The following is a 24,133-nucleotide window of genomic DNA, read 5'->3' on the forward strand; positions in this document are numbered from 1 at the left end:
TTCAGTGTATAAATGGAACTTTATACTTGTACAATACAGTACATAGACCAATATACAGCTGCCATTATATTTTTAAAAAGTGGGCCCAGCCAAGACAAAAGTCTAAAAAAAAAACTGACTTTAGTGTGAAAATATATATTTGGGGCCACAGCTGTTGTAATGACTACAGTTATGGATTGGACCTAGCTGGTAAGCTCTCTTTAGGTGGGAAATAGAAGAAATAAATTATCCGTTTGCTAGAAAATATCAATGAAAGAATCAAATTGCATCTACAGGCTCATTTGCTAAATGTACTGTATCATGGTTATCAGTGAATGTCTCCCAGGAGCAATATCAGGGCTTTAAATGTCCACCATCAGATGAAGGTACTTGACTCACAAACATTGTCTATTCAAACACACTGTCAGAAAAGCCTTTAGAGCGACCATAATAAAATAAACAGTGTTTTTCCCCACTTACTTGAACAAAAAGCACAGTCATTTTGGCATTTGAAGCGGTAACTGTTGGTTTCCATTAGCTATTAGGACATTTCTAACTACACTGGATGCACACCCTTAAAACACAACTTGCAAGCTTGTGACAGCACCCAAAAGGGACATCCAACCCTCATTATGAACACAAAACATTTGATATTTTCCTGGAATCTCTGACCTCAGCGTCCAGTAATGCTCCATCATCTAATCATACACCCCCTCATTACATTTGGACTCAAGAAAGCCTGCTAGAAATATCTCAGACAACAGCTAGCTTGAAGAGGGGGAAAATATAATATAAAATATAATAATAAAGTTCTAAAAGCCACCGTGACCTCTTCCGAGTGTCACAAAACCCCCAATGGACCTCCAGCTTGGGTCGAGGTGCCAGGAATGAGGAATGGTTTTGTCCTTTAGAAAGTGGTTCACCATCTTTCTTTCCAGGTCATGCTAGTTATGCTCTGAAATATGCTTACCAAAAGTGGCTGGCCATTACTCACAATGATTTAGCAAGTATTCATCTGTAGAAATCACAAGATTATGGCTGAGCGTAATTCCTGCATAATGTTGAGACGGACTGTTGTTCTCCGACCCTACTGAAAGACCTGTGAACTATGTTGTTGCCAAGTACTGTATGCAATGTTTCTGGAACGACATTCTAGTCAAATAGTCTCAACTCTTATCTTAACCTACCCCTAAATTCATGGGGTAATGCTAAATTAATAAGAGTGTTGTTTAAGCTTAAAACCGAGCCGCAGCATAAACCCAAAAAGCTCATTAGTTGATATAGGAATGTTCTTTCACAGCTGATCCAAGAACATATTATTCTCGGTGAAAGCACTGGTGTGTTCAGCCTTCTTAGGTAGCTTAATCAGCAAATTTGTTATTGTGTCAAGTACGAAGCCAACCTAGACCAATATCAAATTTCATCCTAACCCTAATTTACCATTAAAATCAAAGGGCAATGAGGGCAATCTGATATGTTGTTTAACCCCTACACAAACGCATTTCAATAAAACTGCACAAACATTTTTAGTAGATGTTACAATTTTAGTATAATTTACTGTTACTTTCTGAATAAGATATGATGAAATATTGACTACATTTAAAAAAAAAAAAAAAAAAAAAAATATATATATATATATATATATATATATATATATATATTATGTATATTTTCCCAATGGTTAACTAGTTTAGCTCAACATAACCAAACCCAAACTAACCAGCCTTCAAATGCATGCTGGTTAAATCCAAACAGGTCTTTTCAGCAGGGGAGGTATAACTGGCTTTCTACAGCTTGTGTATGCGGCTTTTTTAAGCCTTTGTGGAATATGAAATAGACTGATGTTCTTTGGATCCATCCCATTGCCCACCACCACGGGAAACAACAAATACAGCTGCATGTGCAGCCTGGCAAATAGCGCCGCACACAAGCGCACACCCACAAACACACACTGCGCTCTTGATCACAACCACCTACCGTCCCACACACACACTCCATACACAGCTCCCACACAAACACACATCAATAAATAATTACACCGACAATTAGATGGGGAGCACTCGAAGCCTGACCTGTAAAGAGATTTGCAACCTACACACATAGTCGCCATCTGAAAGGCTTGGGAGGAGGGGGTAGTCATTTTTCTTACTACCCAGTTAACTGGCTGACTTATTGATTTAAAATTACCATCACAGAGAGCTCATACAGTTGTCTACACTTTATTTAGCCGCTCACAAGGCCTCGTTTGATCCGAAAAGCTTATGTTAAAGCTACAAAGAAGCAGGGAATGCAGATTTTGCCCCATTACAAATGCATTCACAATGCTAACATCCACACAGGGATGCAGTGATAAGTTACTACTATCGGATACAGGGATCATGTTCTTGTAGAGTCAATGACTGGATCATTATTGCAGTGCTTATTATGTTTCTAGGTTTCTAGCATGTTTTATGTTTGGCAACAGGTCTTCTAGCCTTAACTGATGGAGTAATATTTTCCTTTCTTAAACAACCATGTAGGAAGACACATCATGGCCATATTCCATGACAATGTCAAGATTCATCAGGCTGAACTTGTGAAAGAATGGTTGGGAGGGAACATGAAGAATCATTTTCACACACGGGTCCAGACCCTAAAAACCCTGAAAGTGTTTGGGATGTGCTGGAGGAGACTTTACAGAGTGCTGGACTCTTGCATTGTTAATACAAGATCTTGACCAAACATTGATGCACCTCTTGATGGAAAAAATTTTTGTGATGTTATTTCTATCAATCTTGATTACAGCCTGATGAATCTTGACATTTTCAGCCTGGAATATGGCCATGATGTGTCTTCCTACATGGTTGTTTAAAAAATGAAAAGCTACACCCCACATCAATTGGGGTTTAAAGTCATAGTCAATCAAGTCATAGACTCTTAAGCAAAGAAACATTTTTGGCCAGGCAGCATGTGTAAACAAAAAAAGTAGCAATAAATAAAAAATAAATACATAAATGTTAATCTAATTTGAAAAAAAAGATTAAAGATCCCGTTCTTCGCGTGTTTTCGAAGCTTTGATTATGTTTACAGTGTGCAATATAACATGAGTTCATGTTTCACGTAAACACAGTATTTTACACACAATTTACTTATCTGTACAGCGCTGTTTTCTCTGTCCTAAAAACGGCCTGATGATTTCCTTGTTCTATGAAGTCCCTCCTTCAAAAATACGTAACGAGTTCTGATTGGGCCAGCGCTTCCCGTGTTGTGATTGGACAGCAGCTTAGCGCACTTTGCCCGGAAAGGTCCCGCCTCTTACCATAACGGGGAGATGCAATATAATTTTACAGGTATTATTTATGCTCTAACAGCAACATTACACACTAACTAAAGTTTGAAAGATGGAATCGCGAAGAACGGGACCTTTAATTAAAACAACTTTCTGTGTACTTGTAAAACGATTCAAAGGGCCCCATTTCAACGATCTGAGAGCATGGTGCATGGCGCAGGTGCATTTTGGGGCGACTTCACTTTTGCTAGTTTTACCGGGAAAAAAACGGTCGGTGCGCCAGACGCATGGTCCAAACGAGTTGTCCCTAGTCTCTTAATGAGTCATGGGTGTTTTTTGGGTGTCTCAGAGTCTCATCTCCCATTCCCTTTAAAATCCAGTTGCACTTGAACCACAGAAGATTTGCTATTTATATGGTTTAAGTTGTTATTAAGTTGTGAGCGGAAAGACCGAATGCTTCTCCAGGGAGGAATCCTTTGTGTGTGTGTGTGTGTGTGTGTGTGTGTGTGTGTGTGTGTGTGTGTGTGTGTGTGTGTGTGTGTGTGTGTGTGTGTGTGTGTGTGTGTGTGTGTGTGTGTGTGTGTGTGTGTGTGTGTGTGTGTGTGTGTGTTTGTTGTTGTTGTCCTGTTTGTGTAATATGCAGAGTATATGACCATTGTATATATTACAGCATATTACAGCTATTTAAACAGCATGGCACTGGATGTGAAAATGATAACAGTGCTAGGCTGAAACTAACAAAAAACACTTGCCTGGCGTCGCATTGCACCGGGTTTATGATAGGGCTCTATGTCTTGGACCGAAAAAAAGAGAAAAGGTTTGGGCCTTGGTATATTGTACCAGCATATACCAAATAGAAAGTATCTGTACTCATTATTGATCTATGAAAATGGCACCCATTCAGAATTAATAGATATTAACATTCAATTTTCCTTCATTGTTTCCCCTTTAAGAAAGAAAAATTGACAAAGGATTCCCTTAATCTCAAACCTGTGTTCCAAAGCACAATAAATAAGACTATGGAAAAACGATTAGCCCCGAGGCTATTGAGGTGGATATAGTTTCATCTATATGATTTTTCAATATCCAGTCATCTCTGATCAATACCCTACAGGGAAGGAGGCACAGATGGGAAGCCATTAAAGTGTAATCCAGTACAATATCTTTTTTGCCTGTCCGTGAAGAGCTCCTGCATGGACTTGTTCTCTCATTTCCTTGAGCGGTTCCTCAGGGAGTCAGAAAGAAGTGAAGTGAACACCAACAGCAAGCAAATGATATTCAATGTCATGATTAAATCACAAGCTCTTTCATCTGGGAAGTTTTCAATAGCATCTGAGATTAAAAGACAAGACGGAAAATCTTTCAGCCTTCAGTCTGAGGGAAAAACAGAACTGAACACTAGAAGGATAACTGCTAGCAATCAAAATCACCAGGCAAGTGATCAAGCGAGATAAGTGATAATGTAATTATGCAAAGAAGCAGAGGGTGAGGAGTCAGTCCTGGTGTATTTTCGTTCATCAGTTAAACAACAATTTGTCTCAGTAGCACACACAAAATCAGCTAAAAGTCGTTCAATAATGACGACATGTTCTCCTGAGGAAGTGATTCGCACTCTGTGTTTTCAAGTACGGAAATGAAAAGTATGTATTGTTGCTATTGTGTGTCGTTGTTGTGCTCATTAATATCATCTGTGGACACACTTGAAAACTCATTAGCAATGCTAATACTGGTTTTGTTTTGCTTCCTCCCCCCCTTTCCTTTTTTACGGGCACAATTCAGATGTTTGGAAACCAGCTTGCATCTGGCACAGAAGGTGACCTGGAACTTTAAAAAGTTCCTCTGATTTTACAGCCACCATAAAATCGAAAGATTTGGAGGAAAGTCTGCCGTGCAAGCCCGCATAGAAACAGACAAAAAGACGCAGTCCAGCAGAATAATCTCAATATCCTGCAGATCAATAGGTTTGAGAATATAAGAAAGACTCACATCAGCATCTGAATAGGCCACTTTGGCAGCAAAGCACAAATTCAGTCTTCATCTTCCAAATGCATGGTGCCTCAAAACGCTGCATCATAAAGTTGTATTGAATCGTTTTAAAGGCCCTTGCTGTGTACGAACAAAAGTGTTCATTATAAACGGCAGTTATTTTTTTAAAGAAAAGGCCAAAGAAATGAATTACAGTGAACTGCCAGCCTTGATAAAAAGCAGAATAGAGAAGTTGTTGTGTAATTATTATTTGACTCTGTTGACGTATACTTGATGGATTGCAACACAGTGTCGCAGATGGTAATCAAGCACCATCATGTACGGTTTCTCATTTACATATATGCATAGCTTTAACATGAGCAATGGGACAGGTGGGTAGAAGAAAGACGTCAAAAGCGCTTACTGTCTGTCTGTCCGATTGCACGCATCTCTCGTCATCTTACCCGCTCCAGTCGGCTATCCGTCTGTCTGTGCGTGTATCTCCCCCAAAGCTTTCTGAATTATGAAAGTGTGCAATGTGATTGGAAACTGACAACATTAATTGCTTGTAAGCAGAGCGCGGAGGCAGAGGGATTTTTGATCATGCGCTGATTGTGATGGGCTATAAATGAATAACACAAGGTGAGTGAGGGTGAATTATTCATAAGCTGGAAGCTCCTTGCCGGTGGAGGACCCTCAGAGCGTTATCTTTTCAACCAATTCAGCCATCCGTGCCGCCATCATTACCAAGGCAGATTGCTCCAGGCCCGTTATTATAATGGCAGCAGTTATTATCGTTAATGCCACTGTCAGTTATTCGTCGACGGAGTCTACCACTGTGGCCGCTTATATCATCAAATTCTGCATTAGAGGTTAGAGCATATGGTTTACACTACCCACAATGCACTATAAAACCAACTGTTAAGACACAGAAGGCAAAGTAAGGCCCAAATGTATGCAAGTACATAAATACTAATGTAATTACCAAAATGTGTCATAATGTAACAATGCATTGCATTTTCAGAAGGCATTACATTAAAATTAGAAGTAAATATAGTAATATATAGTAGTAAAATATAGTAGACTACACTCTGAAAAGAAAAGGTTATATCGGCGCTACGTATTTGTAACCAGGTAAAGGGTTCTATTTGGAATCATTCATTATCATTTGTTTTGTCCTTTCCGGATTAAATATTTCATATTATTGACAAACATTTCACTGCATTATTCCGTGTATTCAAATGCATGTGAATGACCACAAAATTCAAGATATGGGGGTTAGAAAATGTATATATTTATCTAATTTTATGTAGTTAATCAATTTCACAGGAAGAGTGCAATTTCAGTTTTTCTCCTCCAAAAATCAGCATGGTTAAAATGTGATATTAAGTTTCTACAACAGTTTAATAAACAATAATTTATAACAACTACAAAATGTTGCAGAAGAATGTAATTTATGAATGAATAATAGCCTAAAGAACCTTTGTGACAAAAAGGGTTCTTTTTTAGCATAGGTTCTTTGGAGTTGAGTTAAGAACCCTATGGTTCTATATAGAACCCCAATGAACCCTTTTTTTCTAAGAGTGTATTTTCATGGAAGAGCAAAAAGGTATTTTCTCATTACAAAATAAAAGTCAACGTGGTCCAATGTTGCTTGGATCCCAACATTTCTCAAAATATCTCCTTGTGTTCCACAAAAGAAAAACAAATGCATGGTTTGGAACAACCATTGCCTTAAACAACTAATGCAACAGCATTAGTCTACCTGCTATTATTGTCTTCAGGAAAGCGCAATTTTGTTTAAATGAACAACATTTCTTAGTACACCATCAAGTAAAAATAAATAAATAAAATAATATAAGGTCTCAACCAAACCTGCTTTTGAAAGAGAGACAATGACAGCTAAATTATAGCAGGTCTCTTTAAGCGTGATGTGTAGTCTGATAGTGATTACTATTCAGCATATGATGGATGGTAAAATGAATTACTGTCTAGTTTGAATTTTAGAGCTTTGATGTATAAGCTACTAAACGTTTGTTCAGATCAGATATTGCAGTTATAAACTGAAGCAAATATTACATTTTCTCATTCAGGGCATTTAATAAACGTTGTCGGTGAAATGTAATAATTCATAACCCACTAGTGTTATGACAAAATACTATAGATGAGGTGTCATGGTATGAGAATTGAGAAACAATAACTACATCACAGAGACTGCATCATAATATATCATAATACTACATGAGAAGTCAGCACACTTTTTCGATCCTTATCTGCCTCCCGTCCCTTCATCTTCCTTTCTTTCATAATCACCATCACCATCCTTCTATTTTTTATTACTCTCACAAATCTCTGACTCGCTCCATCAGCCAAAATGTGTTTCCTCTTGTATGTCTGAGTAAAGTCGAATCACCCAGGAACATGCTGCACATATAATAGAAGGGAGGATTTGGGCTGTTCTCTGGGAATAATCCCCTCATTCTGTGCTGGAGCATTGTGTTCGGTGTAGAACTGCCAGCTTGGCTATATCCTACGAGAGCCTACAGTATGTAGAGAGTGCAGCTAAGAGTGCTGTTGATTAGCAAATAAGCTATGCGCCTGCACGCTAGCCTCTCTGTGGCTGTCCACATTGTCCTTACACTAGAAACAAAGATCCCAAGAGGACTTGGACAAAGACAGGACACTAAGAGTTTAAATTAATTATCGCTTGAAGAAATGGACACATGGGGCAAGAGAGTGACAGGGTGCTAATCCTATGGACTGACTAATGATGTGGCTAGGCTATTTAATCTGACTTGAGAGAAGAGGTTTCCCTGTTAAACAACTTTGAGATTCTCAGGGCCTGCATCCATGCACATGGACAAGACATTCCCAACTGCTTTGCCGCACCAATGATTTGGAGCTGCAACAACTCCCATCAACACTGGGTTGGGGGACTTAAGTTACTTTAATTTATTTACACCTGGCATCTTGCTTGTTAAATATAACAATATGTGACCCTGGACCACAAAACCAGTCATGAGTCACACAGGTATATTAATATCATGTCAAAAATCATTAGGATATTAGGTAAAGATCATGTTCCATGAAGATATTTTGTAAATCGCCATACATATATAAAAACAATTATAATTAGTAGTAATATGTGTTGCTAAGGACCTCATGTGGAGAACTTTAAATTCGATTTTCTCAATATTCAGACTCACTATACACTTTTTTTGCACCCTTAGATTCTAGATTTTCAAATAGTTGTATATCGGCCAAATATTGTAATGTCCTAACAAACCATACATCAATGGAAAGCTTATTTATTCAGCTTCAACTTTACCCTCATGACCTTGTAGTCCAGGGTCACCTATGGTAACCCTTAATTTTGTCTGTCCACTTTAGACATTCTACTAACTATATGTAGCTTTGCAAATACATGTCAACTAATTAGAGTATTAGTAGACTTCTCAATATCTGCTTACACATTATTTTGATGGTGACTTTGTAAGTGCATGTCGACTTATTCTACTAAGCATAAAACTACCAAACTGCCAATTAATACTCTAGATAGTTGGTTGACATGTAGTTGCAAAGTTATTTATAGTTATTAGAATGTCTAAAGTAGACTATTGAAATTATCTGTAATGAACAGTAGAGTTAGTAAGCATGACTTACTGAGTTGATGCAGTTCAGTTCCTTATTGAGGAGCCAGGGCAGGGACAGTTTCCCTTCACCCCGGTAACAGGACTGGATCCTCTCCTTAATCTTTTCCTTGATTTTCCGCAGTGTGAACAGGCACAGGGCGGATTCTTTCGGTGGCTTTGCCCGGTTCTTTTGGCCCTGAGCAAAAACAATAAACAGCACCTCTTCCTGTTCAGAAATGCCCAACGACCGTGCCAGCTTGGCACCAGGCCGACTGAGGTAGGCATCTTGAACCAATCGGTATTCCACACCATCCTTGGTACAGCCAATAGGAAACTCCACGTAGGAGTAGAACTTGGGGTCATCCACACAGAGGCGGACAATCTTGGAGGTGAAGAATTGTTCACCGCTGGCATCCGGCGAGGTGAGTTGGGTGTCCAGTTGTAGAGTTAGGTAGTAGATGAACTGCTCACTGCTGAAGCCATAGACATAGTAGATATCAAAGGTAGGGAACTTGGAAAGGGTGTCGGATGGAATCTTGAGCTGTGAGGAGACAAACTCATCCTGGTAGACAAAGCTGAACATATCAGCATTCTCCTCATTAGCCATCAGCTTACGACTGGAAAGAGTTGGGAAGTACTCAGATTTTCCTTCGATGGGTGTACCTACAAACAATTTACCACTGTCTTCACCTTGGGTTCCACTAATAACCACTCCTGACATAGTACCAGCCTCGGACACACTGGAAAGGTAATGCTCCTTGCGGTGATGCGGCTCACCCAGTTTGAAGAGGTCATCCAGTCTGAGGAACTGGCATATACCCTGCGAGGTGCTTCCACATGCAATGAGCCTGTTCTGCCCTGAATCCAGAAGCAACAGCTTGTTGACATTGCTAGTCTGTGATAGCTCATGAGGGCAAGACTGAACCCCAGGTGGTGGGTAACATTTTTCATTATCCACCACAGGGCCGGTAACATGGCTTCGGAGCTTGGTCAGGTTGCTGGAGAGCTTGTAGATCCAATTGACAGCACCAACGTAGACTTCACCCGTTTTGTTATGGACGACCAAATGCGTAAGCCCTCCCTCTGGTGGAATGAAGTTTCGGAAGGAAGAGAGGTTAACCTCGAGCCCCCCATGTTGAGGGAGGAACGAGAGGAAGAAGAAGAGGAGGAAAGCCTCACAAATAGAGGCGGGAAGGGGCCTCCTCCCATATGGCAGCATTTTTAATATCTTTTTGAGAGGAAGCAGTAGGCCAGGTGATCCGTTCACCTTTCTGATCCTGGGCCCGGAAAAAAACCTGGACAGCGTCTGTCAGTCTACAGTGAGGAGAGCAACTTATTGACCCAGTGTCCTCTCTGCTCTCTCTCGGCACGAAGCTGTCGTCTACACCATCATCTGCAGCGCCATGGCCGCTAGCCCTGCAAGGGTAGAAAAACACATTATGAGTGTTGGAGAAAAAGAGAATAGAACATTGTCTATTGATTTGACTAGAGTTTAAAAGTTCTGCCTGCCCAAGAGAAAAAGAACCCATAATACATAAACATAAATATCTTACAGTGGGGCCCTGGGTGGAATCCTATACAACATTTAATGAGGGTGTCAAGCATGCAGACAGCAGTGCACTCTACAAACTCCACACTGAGAACTCGTCTGATAGACCTGCTGTGCCCTTAAATATTTCACACAGTCTGTGCCAACTCAGCTGGCACAAAAAGGGAAGCAAAGGAACGAGAATAGAGCGGGAGAGAGTAGAGGAGTGAGGAATAAGGAAAGAGTGAGTGATGCCATAACTGACTGGTTTACCAATTCACCTTGAACACCTTAAGCTAAGAAGTGTCAGCAATAAACGCACTCATTTCCTCACACTTGCTCAGAGAAGCCATCCAAGTTGACCCTGCATAAAACAAAAGCACTTTCCTTGAACTGCGGGAAAGTGTTCAGATTTTAAAATACCACAGTACAGACAACACCCTCTTGGCTAAACCACAGAGCTGCTGAAAGAGAGACAATCCATCAAATTTGTTCTAATTGAAAGTCTAATGACATTCATGTGATCATGGGTGATGAAGAGGAGCTCTGGGTGTCCAGCTACATCCTCAGAGTGCAAAACCACTTAAACAAGGGCAATCTCAAGCCTCTCATCTAGCCAGCAGCAGGGACTGTCTGCAGCTATGACCTTCTCCAGTGTTCAAAACAGAAGCATCATTGTATCTCAGATGACATTTATCTCACTTCACAAGACTATTGAGCGAGGAGACTGCCTCTGGGTCTCATTCACCACTCAATGCTGTAAGCCATATTGTGGGCTGACTGTCATGCGCAAGGCTATGAAACAACTGTAAAAGAGAGCAGATACATATGCTAGCAAAACTAATCAGCACACATCATATGCTGTAGGACAGGGCATTTCAACTCTAGTCATTGAGTGCCAGTGTCCTGCAGGCTTCAGTATTATTACCAATTTAGGCCACCTCACCTTGCCTAATTCTGATTAGCTTGTTCAGGTAGTTTTGTCAAAAGTACTGGCCGCGATACCAATTCGGTACTGAAATGTTAAAAATGTGACGCTTTGAGCACTGTTGAACTGTAATCGTAAACACCTCTGACTGGCTATTGTGCTGATTTGGTATCGCGGCCTGTACTTTTGACAACACTATGTTCAGGTATGTTTCATTTGGGGTTAGAGCTAAACTCAGCAGGACACTGGCTCTCCATGCCTGGAGATTAAGAGCAATGCTGTAGGACAATATGACACATCATTTGCAGTATGGGGGAAAACTTTTTCAAAAAGTTTTATTCATTTTAGTTTAGTTTTTTTTAGATAATTTGGAATGACAAAAAGAGTAACAGGCTTTTTTAATCACAAAAAAGAGATTCTGAGTAAGTTTATGAGAAGACAATTTGCAATATTGAAATAAAAAAACAGCACAGCCCTAAGGCACTGAAAAAAATCAAAAAGAAGAAGAAGAAGAAGAAGAAAAATACAATGAGTAATTGGAGGCACTCAGACAGAATGTCTTCTAAACAAGTCCGATTTTCAGCCATTTTTAGTTTATTCCGTTTCACCGTATTTGCTGTGTAATGTGGTGTGCTGACAGGGGTCCAAATTTCTCTCCTCTGTATTGATCATCACAGCTGAGCTCTTCTCAGCTCAACTGACTCAGAGTCAGCACTCCTAGGTGCTTTTTGGCTCTGTGATACAGGGACACTGTCAAAGCTAATTCCCAGCAGTAAAAAACACAGAAAATTGCCTATAAATAGCCAAGCAACTAACTAAATAACTTCACAACACACTTAAAATTGAATTTAGTAGTGCTGCACCTGAACCATTATCGAAAAAACAAAGCCGTCAAGAGTTTTGACTTATCTGGGACAAAGATATGCTAATGAGGAGGCAGAAGCTGCTTAAACGCAGATCCAAGTGTCCACTTATTTTAACTCAGGAAATGAAACAAACAAGAGAGGGTGTGTGTGTGTATTGGGGGGTGGGGCGGTGGTGGACGATAATAAACTGAAAATTCAGCAAAATATATACATGTGCTGCAATTTATAATACTGCACAGCAATGCTATTTGCGTGGGATAGAGCAATTACGATATCCCACCCACTTGCTCCAAAAAGGCCCACACCAAGAATAAAGGTGAAATTGGATGAATCAATTAGAAGAGGTATGGGAGCTGCATGGCACCTTCAGGATAGCAAAACCTGCCTGGCTCGGAAAATGGCTGGCGGGACCAAGGTATCCACGATGATTTATTGCTTGTGGCACATAAATTACAGCACAAGCCATGAAAACGGCACCTCATACTTAAGCAAATTTATACAGAGCGCCTCTTTATCATGGAGGTCACATCGCTGAGCATTGTGGGGTAGAAGGCAGGCAGGGCTGTGATGGCCACAACTAAACCACCCAGAGAGGCTCTGCATAGCAGGCTCTGCTTTCTATTACAAGCACGCAGACCCACTCACATACATCAATACATAGAGGCCTTAATCCACAAACACACAGAGAGAGAGAGAGAGAGAGAGAGAGAGAGAGAGAGAGAGAGAGAGAGAGAGAGAGAGAGAGAGAGAGAGAGAGAGAGAGAGAGAGAGAGAGAGAGAGAGAGAGAGAGAGAGAGAGAGAGAGAGAGAGAGAGAGAGAGAGGCTGGACTTTCTTTATTATTCTGCTTCTGTCTGTCTGTCTGTCTTTTTGTCTTGAAATCTTTATTCTGACTGTCTTACGCTCTTTCTGTTTGTCATTCATTAATTCTGCCTGTCTGTTTCTTTTTTTGTCCATCCTTTCTCTCGTTCAGTCCTTCCTCCTACCTACAAATAATTACCACCACTATTATCAGGTGGTTAAACAGGAAAACAGATTCTGGACTGCATAATACATGGAAATCCATAATAAATCTAATTTATGTAATCAAATTAAGATGTCAGATTAGTGTAATAAAAATGCATGCACAAAACAAAAAATGTGTACAGGACAAATATTTGATTGTTACTGTTAAGCCAGGCATATCAAAAACCAAACCACTGGAAGACTCTACTGATAAGCTAAAATAAGAAAAAACACCACTGGTATGCTTGATAGATATAAGTCAAGATATTAAAAGCAGACAGCCTCGATTTAGCCTACAATTTAAAAAAGCAATAATAAACTCAATCCAGCGAGACCTCCATTGAAAGTGATATTTTAACAAAGCTACACTGTAACTGTGATTGCAGAGGGATGATAGAGGAAACAATGGCTTGTCGACAGCAGGAAATGATTTGAAATGAGTCTTGGAACGACATGTCATCTCATTCAGCTAAAAAGATGATATAGCAACGCAAGTTTGTTTCAGTCTAGATGGCCAATTTTCAGTGTGAATGCTGCAATGCTAAATCACAGACTGTGCGAATGTTGTGCGGACGACGATTTAGAGGAAGCAGCGGGCCTGGCTGTGGAAATAACTCCTTCATGCCAGAGAGGTGAAATAAAGAGCTGACAGCAACAATGGTGGTTAAAAGGGGACAAGGACTGCAATTTCTGCAGTTCCTTAGCTTAGCCTAATGCACACATATTCTAAAAGGCAAAAACAGCCAAATAGTAAATGTTCCAGTTAAAGTTGATGACAAGAAACTGCAGTTGCAACAGATTTAACAAGGGAGGCCAAATATTTAGCAGGAAATAAATGTAGGTATGGAAATAATTGAAATTCTTCTAAACAGCTATTTTACTGAGAATAGAATTAAGAAAATGTTAATTTTCGTTTTGGAATAATTGTAAGAAAAGAAGATTAAGGCAAAGCTTAAAAAGTTTAGTTCACCCAAAAATGTCATCTCTGTCATTCATTACTCACCCTCATGTTGTACCAAACCTGTACGATTGTCCTTCATCTTCGGAACACAAATGAAGATATTTTGATAAAATGGAGCTTTCTACACTCCATTGAAAAATTCAAGGCCCAGAAAGATAGTAAAGACATCATTAAAGTAATCCATGTGACTCCATGTGGTTATTTTATGAAGCCAAAAAAAAAACGTAACAACTTTGTAAATTATGTTTTGTTTCAGGGGGTTTTCTGAAACCAAAGCACTCACATAGTTTGAAGAAATAGTAAAATCACTCATACGTCATATGGATTACAAATCATATGGATTATTTAATGATGTCTTTACTACCTTTCTAGGTCTTGAAAGTTGTAGTTGCTTAGGTTTTCAATGGAGGGGCAGAAAGTTCTCGGATTTCATTCAAATGATCTTAATTTGTGTTCTAAAGGTGAAGGAAGGTTTTGCATTTTAGGATGAACTATCCCTTTAAGAAGAGTTTGAATTCCTCATAAGAATATTCTTAAATAATTAACCTCTAACTTGTCTTAAATCCTTAAAGGTAAGATGACTGAATTTATTGGTGTTTTCCCTAAGTATTAAGCATTACAATATAGCTATAACTATTAATATTGCTGGGGATGTGCAACTAAGTTCTCTGAAATGACACCAATGGGTACACAATACAATAAAACAAAGGTGTCTGCTAGCTAACGGGACATTTAAAAACTACCATAGCAGAAAAACCTGTAATATTAAGTTCATGCATATAAAACCCCAAACCAACACATTCTGACCTGTGAAGGATTATCCATTCTTTGGGAATTTAAATCTCGATTAATCACAGTAATGCTTACTGTGAGTGAGGACATGCTGAGGGTTCCAAGATGGCGGATGCACAGACGTGACTGGAGCCGTCGAATGTGGCATCTACATATCCATGTTTTAACCCTTGAGGCTAACGTTAGCTAACATACTACTGTTAACAGAAATTAAGATACATTTCTGTTCTCTGAAGAACAGACAATATATTTGTTTATATTCAGCATCTTTATATATGTAAAATTGTGGCGAGGTGAACGAGCGAGGGGCATGGGAGGTGCGAGTGAGACCGGGGACGTGATTGCGAAGGAGCGTCACCTGCGAGCCACAATAATGTATACACAGTTATATTTCGCATCTTCCGCATAAGATCACGTGAGGTGTTCCCTCATGATAATCTTTAGTAGCCGAATAGCAACGTCCTAGAAGAATTTATATACAGCTAAACACCACTCACATATTTTTCCGAAAATGTACATAGTTTTAATATTTCTTATTAAATATAATGTTATAATTTTAATAATGAGTAATACTGTTGTACCCTGACAAATACGACAAAAACATTGCATTGGGATGGCTTATGCACAGCATCTAGGACGCCAAACAAAACATTTGCTCTGCTTCTCACTGATTGCTAATTGCTAATCTAATACTGCCAGACTAGACCTGCCCTGTTTGAATGACCACAGAAAGTTGCACTCCGCCTCCATTCAGGTCTTTTAACTCTACGCCATGCTCTCTCGTGCTGAGGGTGGGTATTGTTTGGGTTTGACTAATGGCCGTGCAGCGGGGAGGGCCCGGTGTCTGCAGGAGTAGAGGACACTGAGGAGGTGATTGTGCAGCAGGCCTGTTGCACTGTGGATGTGCCAGAATCAGAGAACACTGTCCTCCTTTTATAACGTCACTCCTTAGCGTGTGACCCACTGACACCATGACAGCTGCCCCCTCCCTCGCCCCCCAAACCACCAACAACATCGCACAGCGGGTTCAACCGCACCCCAATATAAACAGGTGCATTATGGGAAGAAAAAAGTGGTACTAGATTTGCATGGCACATTATAACAGTGGTTTACAGCTGATTTTACTTAAAGACCCAGATATTTACTACCCAACACAGTAGCAATGAGAATGAATGAAATGCATTATTATTACCATGACCTGCATAAGCCAATCTAGCCAATTTTGGCATAAGCCATTTTAGACTATTACAACAGTTTCAGGTTTTTGGCCATCAATAATTCACTTCATAAAACACATTGTGGTCGGCACTCGGCACAAACCATGCTTGTCCTTGTTGTCCAAGTCATATTTGTTTTGTTCATAGTTTGTGCATGGGTCATCTCACATACACATATTTATACTGGCACCTGACTAATTTGGCCATTTTCTACTAAGTGACAATCAAATGTGTGCCAAAATACTGTAGCTTTTGATTGGACGCATGGACTCTGAGGTCAACAGCAGAAGAAGTGGGAAGTGTTTTCACCTTTTTTTTGTATTGTCCACCAGTTAAAATCAAAATCAACATGCCACACCATTTCATAAATAAATCATGTCCTTAGAATAAAGTGTGGGATGAGTTAGGGGTTTAAAACTAAGGTTTAAGAGTTTTGAAAAATGAAGTATGAGTAATAATAATGGCCTTAGCAAGCACCACTAACTCTAAAGACACACAGTGTATGTACGATGATGTACAGGTTCATTTACACCATTCCTAAGATCCAAAAACTGCTATGTTATTAAATGGAGTAAAGACAGAGCAGAAGACATCCCGAATCATAAGTGGGCATAAATTGTGAGCTGGGAGAAAAGACACGATACTCAGAGGGAAAAGCCATCAAGTTTAATGACAGGATCTTTTCACGTTGCTGTAAATGTTGCTACCGTATCAGTTCGGACGTATGCACTCATGTTAACCCTGCCCCAGATGACATAACTGTGACCACATTTATGCAAACTCACACTACAAGACAGCTAGTCATAACAGATTAACACATGCTTCTAATGATGCAAATATTAATGCAATAAAACATATGGTCAGTATGACTGTGGTGAAGTAGTAAAATATTTACTATACACATACAGCCATGATCCTGCACTTTGTTGTTGATAGTTAAAAAATAAATATGTCTATTGATATTTAAAAAAATAAGTAAAATAACCAACAGTAAATAAAGCACAATAAAAACAATAGGTCAAATAAAACATAATAAAGGTTAAATAAAGAAAATGTCTTTATTTTCTTTGGAAATATATTCTATGGAATATATATATATATATATATATATATATATATATATATATATATATATATATATATATATATATATATATATATATATATATATAATTATTATATATATTATTATTATTATATATTGTTATATTGTTAACTATTAATATATTATTATTAATAGTTAACAATTAAAGGAATTTGGACAACATAATTGTAGTTTCTGCTGTGTTATTAAAAACCATGTGTTGTGACCACATAAGCATATTTTCACATGGAGGGTGTGTATACAAACACAAATAAATGCACACTTGTTCAAGGTTTATGCAAGGACTGTAAGGAATACACCAACAAACAGACACATCCCGTTCCATCTCTGGTTGTGTTAATAGATCCACGTCCATTACCACACCTCAGTGTCTGGGCTACAGCTCCCATAGAGCCAATAAAAGCACACAAACACATGCTGACTCAAAGTTCAGCCATCAATAAAAAGCTTTCTCCCTCCTGGAAAGCGTTTGGTTATTTCCTTCAGACCGCCGCAGAAGTACGTCGGCCGCATCTTATCCTCTTTCATTAGCTCGCCCTCATCTGTTGTGCAATCGACTTCATTATGATAAACACGGATGCAAATCAAAGTGTCTTTTTCGCAGATTCCACAATTACGATTTACGATGTAATTTCTAAGCCAGCTACAATTATCCGTGGCAAATGCCAAGCTAATACTCGTGCCAGGATCAGAATGTGAACCGCTTTGCTGATTCCGGCTGTGCGATGCTTTAAACTACAGGGGAAAAGTGGGCATAAAGACTTCAAATCCCATAACGGTAGCTCCCGAGCTCATGGTGTTCCGCAGGCCTCGCTAGCGCACATTCCATCAGGATCGCATCATTGGGCAACGGCCATTCTCTGGCCCGCATCCCTCCGTACACTGCAAGCATGCACGGATCCGTGAGTTTGTGTGCTGACTGCTGAGCTTTACACTTTCGCTAACTTCACTCATTACTTTGCACCCACCTACACATGCACGCATACAAACAAACATCTTTGGCAGAGCTTTCATTTTAAGAGACTTATCAAGAGATAGAGTCATAAAGTCAAGCATGAAACGAAACAGAGTGTGATTTCATGCACACGTGTGCGCCTTCACTGTGTCATCTGTGTGACCTTTCTAGTCAGATATGCGCGTTCCCTGCGAACGCATTTGTGCTAACACAATTACACCCGGCTAATGAACAGAGCAGTGAGATAAAGCCGTCTGAATGCTTGCTTCATCCCAGCATCTCAATCTCCTTTAAAGGCTACATTTGCATCTTTAATAGAAATGAAATTCCTCATTAAACATGCAAGCTGCTGGTGACTCGGAGAAAGGAATAGAAAGAGCAAAGAATAGATGTAAATCAAACTTTTTACACACTCTTGTCCATATAAGCTTACAGCGGTGGTCTCATGCTAACAGATTTGAATTTAATGATTTATGTTTAATCAGCAATTTAATGATTCTGGTTCCAATTCTACGGCTGCGTTTCCACAGATTTGAGGAATGAACGGTGATGTAACACTGCTACGTGTTGTTTACCTGACTATAACCAGTGTAAAAAATGTAAAATCTCCTCTTGTTGTATGTGTAAAGCCGGGTGCACACCGTGCGATTTTGGCCACGATTTGGCCGTCTGAGACAAATTTAGGAAATCCTAAAAGATTCCTCAGATCCTAGGCTAAAATCTGACGTCTTTGGTCGTTAGTTTGACATGTTCACCGGCCGCCGATTAATAAGCTCTGCGATCACATTTGACCTCAGACGAAATTCTGGCAGTGTCAGAAGATTTGGCACAGAATCCTGCAGTGTGACTTCTCCTACGACAACAGTCAAATATCTTGGTTTTTCAAGACAAACTATGACCAAAACGAGAGCTAGAAATTTCTTTGTTGCCAGCATTTCAGTCCCGCGTGTAATGCAGCTCACTGTCACTGAACGCGTCATTCATTGATGATATAAAGCTCCGGGTGAGATTTCTTGCGCGCGTCCGTTTTTAGCGCGCCTAAACTATCGTGCAGTCTGACATTAATGACAACTGAGATCTTACAGTGTGACACGGGGATCATGTTCGTACAGTCTGACAAGGGACATTCGCAAAGGATTTTGAAAAATCGCACAGTGTGCAGGACCCATAAGTGTAACAGAGGCAAGCTAGTAAGCGTCACCGGTTCGAATCCCGCTCAGAGAGGGTCGAGTAGGACCGGTTGCATTTGGTGCCATGTGTCTCAATGTGAGTGAGGCTTAAGGGGAGTGAGTGTAAAAGATGTAGGCCAGTAAGAGCTGTGCGTGTAAAACTCACTCCACTGACCTCAAGAGACGCACTGCCGAATGATGCTACGGACCGAATGATGCCCTTTTAAGCGGGCCCACCTCCAAAGCCGGAGACACTGGTTCGAATCCCGCACGAAGCAGGTAAAGTAGGACCTTTCTGTTTTGCTGCTCACAATACCAACGATGATTCTAATGAACTGAAAGCTTGCATAAACTGACAGTACTCTTTTTAGAGCTCATTCAGACCAATGAGCATTAGTCCAACTGCAACATTGAGCATTCAAAAACATTTTAAGATGGATTTTAGGGGGGAAATGGCAGAAAATTCATAAATGCAGTCATTAATAAACAATGATGGTTTATCACGTTTAATAAATAGGTGGCACTGTAACCAGATTTATGAGGTGTGGTTCGAGTAAGGTGACAAAAACACAAATGTTGGTGTTGATATATAAAAGCATTGCAAAGAGACAGCCTTATTTTGATTCATTTTGGCACCATGCCTCAACTTTGTTGCTGCAGTATATGAAAATGTTTCATCTATCAACACAAAAACCATACATTTTTGACATTACAGTCTGAAGATGATAAGATTCGATTTTGGTAGAAATCGGACGAACGATCTAGGAGTTAAGTAGGTTTTGAACTTTGGACAGTTGTTGGCGCTAGAGTGATTGAGCTAGAGACTCCAAATTTGCCATGTTAGCAGTGCAACCTGTCATCTATCTGGTATCTTTAGTTCTTGGTTGGCCCCTTATAAAATCCCCCTTTTATCTTTCACAACATTTGAAAGAAAGGAAGTTGTACAGGTTTACAACAAGGTGGTCAAGAATCTCAAGTCATTAGATTCAGATTCAAATGGATAACTAATGAGTTCTTTCTAACTTAATCATTAAAAAAAACAGCTCAAAATAACAGTTCAATATTCAGACCAGCAAGGACATAATACCAAGATATGTCAACCCAATCGCATGAGAAAATGTAACTATTTTACGAGCAGGCGATTTCATACAAATTTGTACCATGCGTGCTACATAAAAAAACGTAAAATAGATGCAAATTGCCATGTTGTCCATATTTGTATATGTTTGATTTGAATCTTTCTATTGAGTTTCTCACTATAGTCCCCTTTATCTTGCTTTGTGGGGTTGTAAGGCGATATTCTTACTGCAGTACATGAGCAGCTTACATAGTTATTGTGAAAGTTGCTTATACAAATTATTTCTCATTAAAAAAGTTATTCTTCAGGTTTGTACATTCAATAGAGCCAATTTAAGTTGCTATTTATCTAACAGTTTAAATGTTTTTTTCATACATAAAATATGGGTTTTAGAAAGGGGGTCCCTCATAAAGGTTCATCATATTTGGGAGTCCTATGCATCATAAAGTTTGAAAACACCTGGTCTGTGTTCTCAATTTATTATCAATGAAGGCACATTCAATTCAGAAAGCTCACAACATTTAGCAATTACGTTTGCCATAACACTGTAGCAGACATTCAGTAGCAGAAAGCACATGAAAATTTTAGTCAAAACCAACCCTACTCAGTTATCAAACCTACTAGAACTATGAAAGAGCACCGCAAAGATTAAGCAAGGTGAAAGATGTCCCTTAGAACTTAATATAGATCTTCCACATGAGAGAGTCTGTGGTTTATAATGCTTATGAATTAGGCCTGGGGAACGAGAAACTTGATCTTAAGTCAGCAATTAGGGCACCTTGTCCCGGGAGTGTCTGAGCCCTACAAAGGAGTTGATCAGTCAGAGTGTGACAATTATGATGAATAGCCTCAGTACGCCAGCTGTCCGACTGCTCCTTTGGCCATTAATATTACTCGCGGCTCTGCTGCAGCAAAAAGCCACTGAAGCTTTCGCTCACCCCTTTCTAGCTCTTTCAATTCAGGAATGTGTTGCCATGACAGTGACCGATGGCTCGGCAGCAGACGGGGAGCCTGCTCATCCCGGCCAAGGGTTGAGGTTGGTGTGAGAACGTGTCAGGGCCCCGCGGGCGAAGGATCAGAGACCGATCCACTGGAAAGCTGGAAGCGTCTGTAGATGTGGTACTGATTAGTGGTGGGTGTGGGGGGAGAGCTGCAGGTATTTCAGCTATGCTCTGCGTTTACCACAGGGGAATCCGACTAGCGAGACCTACGAGTAAAATTGGGCTATATGGGAGCGAGGAAAAGCAGAGATGTCAAATGTATGATTTCTAAAGTGTGAGACCTTCCCTTATGGTTTAGCGTGAGCTGTAATTGCAAACACGTTTAGCCCTCGCGGTGCCACAGAACGTGCTTAAGACAACAAGGCCTGTCTGTTCGTGAAAAGTGTCCCGTTTTGAGCCTGACGGGCTGATGAGGCTCAAAGCGGGATACCTTACGTATATCTATGATTTGATCAGGATGTCGGGAAGAAAAACATCAATCATGTTGAGTTGACTTTTCGTGATAAGGCTAAAACAGAACTGGTAAACCAGACTTTTTTGTTCAAACAAAAACTACTTACTTCTAGAATCACTTAAAGCAGTTATGTGGATATCTGAAGATCAGGATCTCCTACAAATTAAACTACCAAAGCTTGACTTGCGTTACAGTTACAGCCATTGAATTCACAAACAATTGCTTCAAGTAATGTATTTTAGGATGAATCAAAACTGTTGTATCCTTCCCCATTTAAAAAAAAAAAAAAATAGAAGAGCAAAGCATCTGCACAAGCATAAAAGCAAAGTCCTATGCCAGATGATTAAGTAAAAAAAGGAAACAAGAATAAATGACTACTGCAACCATAAACAACCACGAACAAACACAATATCAGCTACAGCACATCTGTGTACAAGAGCAAATGACGTTCATTACCAATGAGTCACAGCTTTTATCAGTAAATCACTCCCCATAATGAGTTCACAATATTCTTTTATAATAATGAGAGTTTAATGTAAGACGAGATTTTTTAAAATAATATTTCCCCCCAAAAATTAACCACTTAATCCACATCGGCTCGTGGGAAGGGAGGTTGACGCAAGTGGCCGTGTCTTTACTTATAATTACTTTTGTTTTAGACTATTCAATCAACCAGGCTTCCTAGTTGTTGTTTTTCTCAAACCACTGATATTTGCATGAAGTACCGCCCCAAAATCAAATCAATGTTGTAAAAAAAGTCACAAACATTTACATAATCTTATAAAAAAGATTAGAATATGATTGAACTATTATAATTTCATATAATTGTTTAATAAATATATTTGCTAAAATGATCTAATTACATTTTTAAAATTTAAATTCAATCATTAAAATGTAACATTAAATAAAACAAAAATGAATGATATAAAATGCCAAATTTATTTTTGAATTGTAATTTAATATTTATTTTATTTATTACATAATATTACAATATATATATTAGTAAATATCAAAATAAAAGTACAATTAAATGAAAATAATTTGTAATAAATAACTTTTTTAATAGAGTTTTTTATTTAATTTGTAATTTATAACAATCATTTATTCCATTTAATTCTGCATTGGAATTTTTATAATAATCTCACAAACCCTCAGTTTGGGAAAAAATAATGGATCCTCTTGACTAGATTTAGAGCCCACAGGGCGTTAACTCAGCCAGTTTGTTTAAGTGTTTATTACAGAGCTCTAGTGTATTTTCCCCTAAGGAGAGTTTGGACACTACCCTAGTCTGGTGGCCTATATCGCAGCACAAGGGCTAGACCATTGTTCCTTCCCTGTTTGCATTTCCCCCACTGCTAGTGCGACCGGCTCATCTGGACACGATTGGGAGCTCAACAGGAAACGGTAAAGAATGGCACTGGAGTCTATAAAACATTAAGAACTGTCTAAGGATGGCCAGTCGGCAAACATGTGCACAAACACACACGCACACGCGCACACACGTGCCTGGCAAACAAACCTGTCCTGAAGTCAATCAAATGAGTAAACAGGAGTGCGCTATCATTGAGGTAACACACACTGATATCAGTGGCAGTCGACTGCTGAGCGGCCCTTATGTTAAACCGCTTGCACGTAAAACCCACACCCGGTTTAATGCCAGCGGCACAGCCGAGGGTGGCCCGGCTCTGCTGATGGTCATTAAGGCACTGCACCGCCATCACTCACAGGGTCACAGGAGCATGAGAATAGAGCAGGAAACAGCTATGAAGCAAGAGGCTAAAACAGACTAGTCTTATCTGAGCCAAGAGTGTGTGCGCAAAAGTGTGAAAGGGACAGTATCGTCGGCCGTTGTAAATACCAAACTCAAGAGGATCACACTCTCAATTATATACTGACCCAGAGGCAGCTACAAAAGCAACCCGGACGAAGACGGCTGCTAGATTTTCGTCATCTCATCCACAACAATACATCTGCCAAGGACAAGGAAATAAAGCTGGCTATTAACCTACTCTTCCTTCCTCTTGCCCTTCAATAAACAGAGAGATAGATCCTTTTAGTCCATTATTTGTTCAAATTCAAAACCCACAATCATTTTTGCATATAAGAAATTAAGTTTTGGGATAGCAGCACATTAATAAGCAAATAAATAGATAAATATCTATATTGCATTGGTGGCTCGCAAGCTCTTAGCACAGCTCATTCTTCTCGCGATCATCTGGAGCGTTCTGCCG

General features: G+C 39.5%; 1 protein-coding gene across 1 annotated transcript in view; it reads right to left on the bottom strand.

Moving 5' to 3' along the window:
- plxna1a (plexin A1a) overlaps positions 1-24,133 on the bottom strand; it is a 259,133-nt gene that overhangs the window by 225,042 nt on the left and 9,958 nt on the right. Inside the window, exon 2 of the mRNA XM_067445763.1 lies at positions 8,876-10,260. Coding sequence (XP_067301864.1) covers positions 8,876-10,063 — 1,188 coding nt within the window. The 5' untranslated portion in view covers positions 10,064-10,260. The remainder of the gene's footprint in view (positions 1-8,875; positions 10,261-24,133) is intronic.

This window comes from Pseudorasbora parva, chromosome 6, assembly GCF_024679245.1.
Source record: "Pseudorasbora parva isolate DD20220531a chromosome 6, ASM2467924v1, whole genome shotgun sequence".
In the NCBI taxonomy this organism is placed as follows: domain Eukaryota; kingdom Metazoa; phylum Chordata; class Actinopteri; order Cypriniformes; family Gobionidae; genus Pseudorasbora; species Pseudorasbora parva.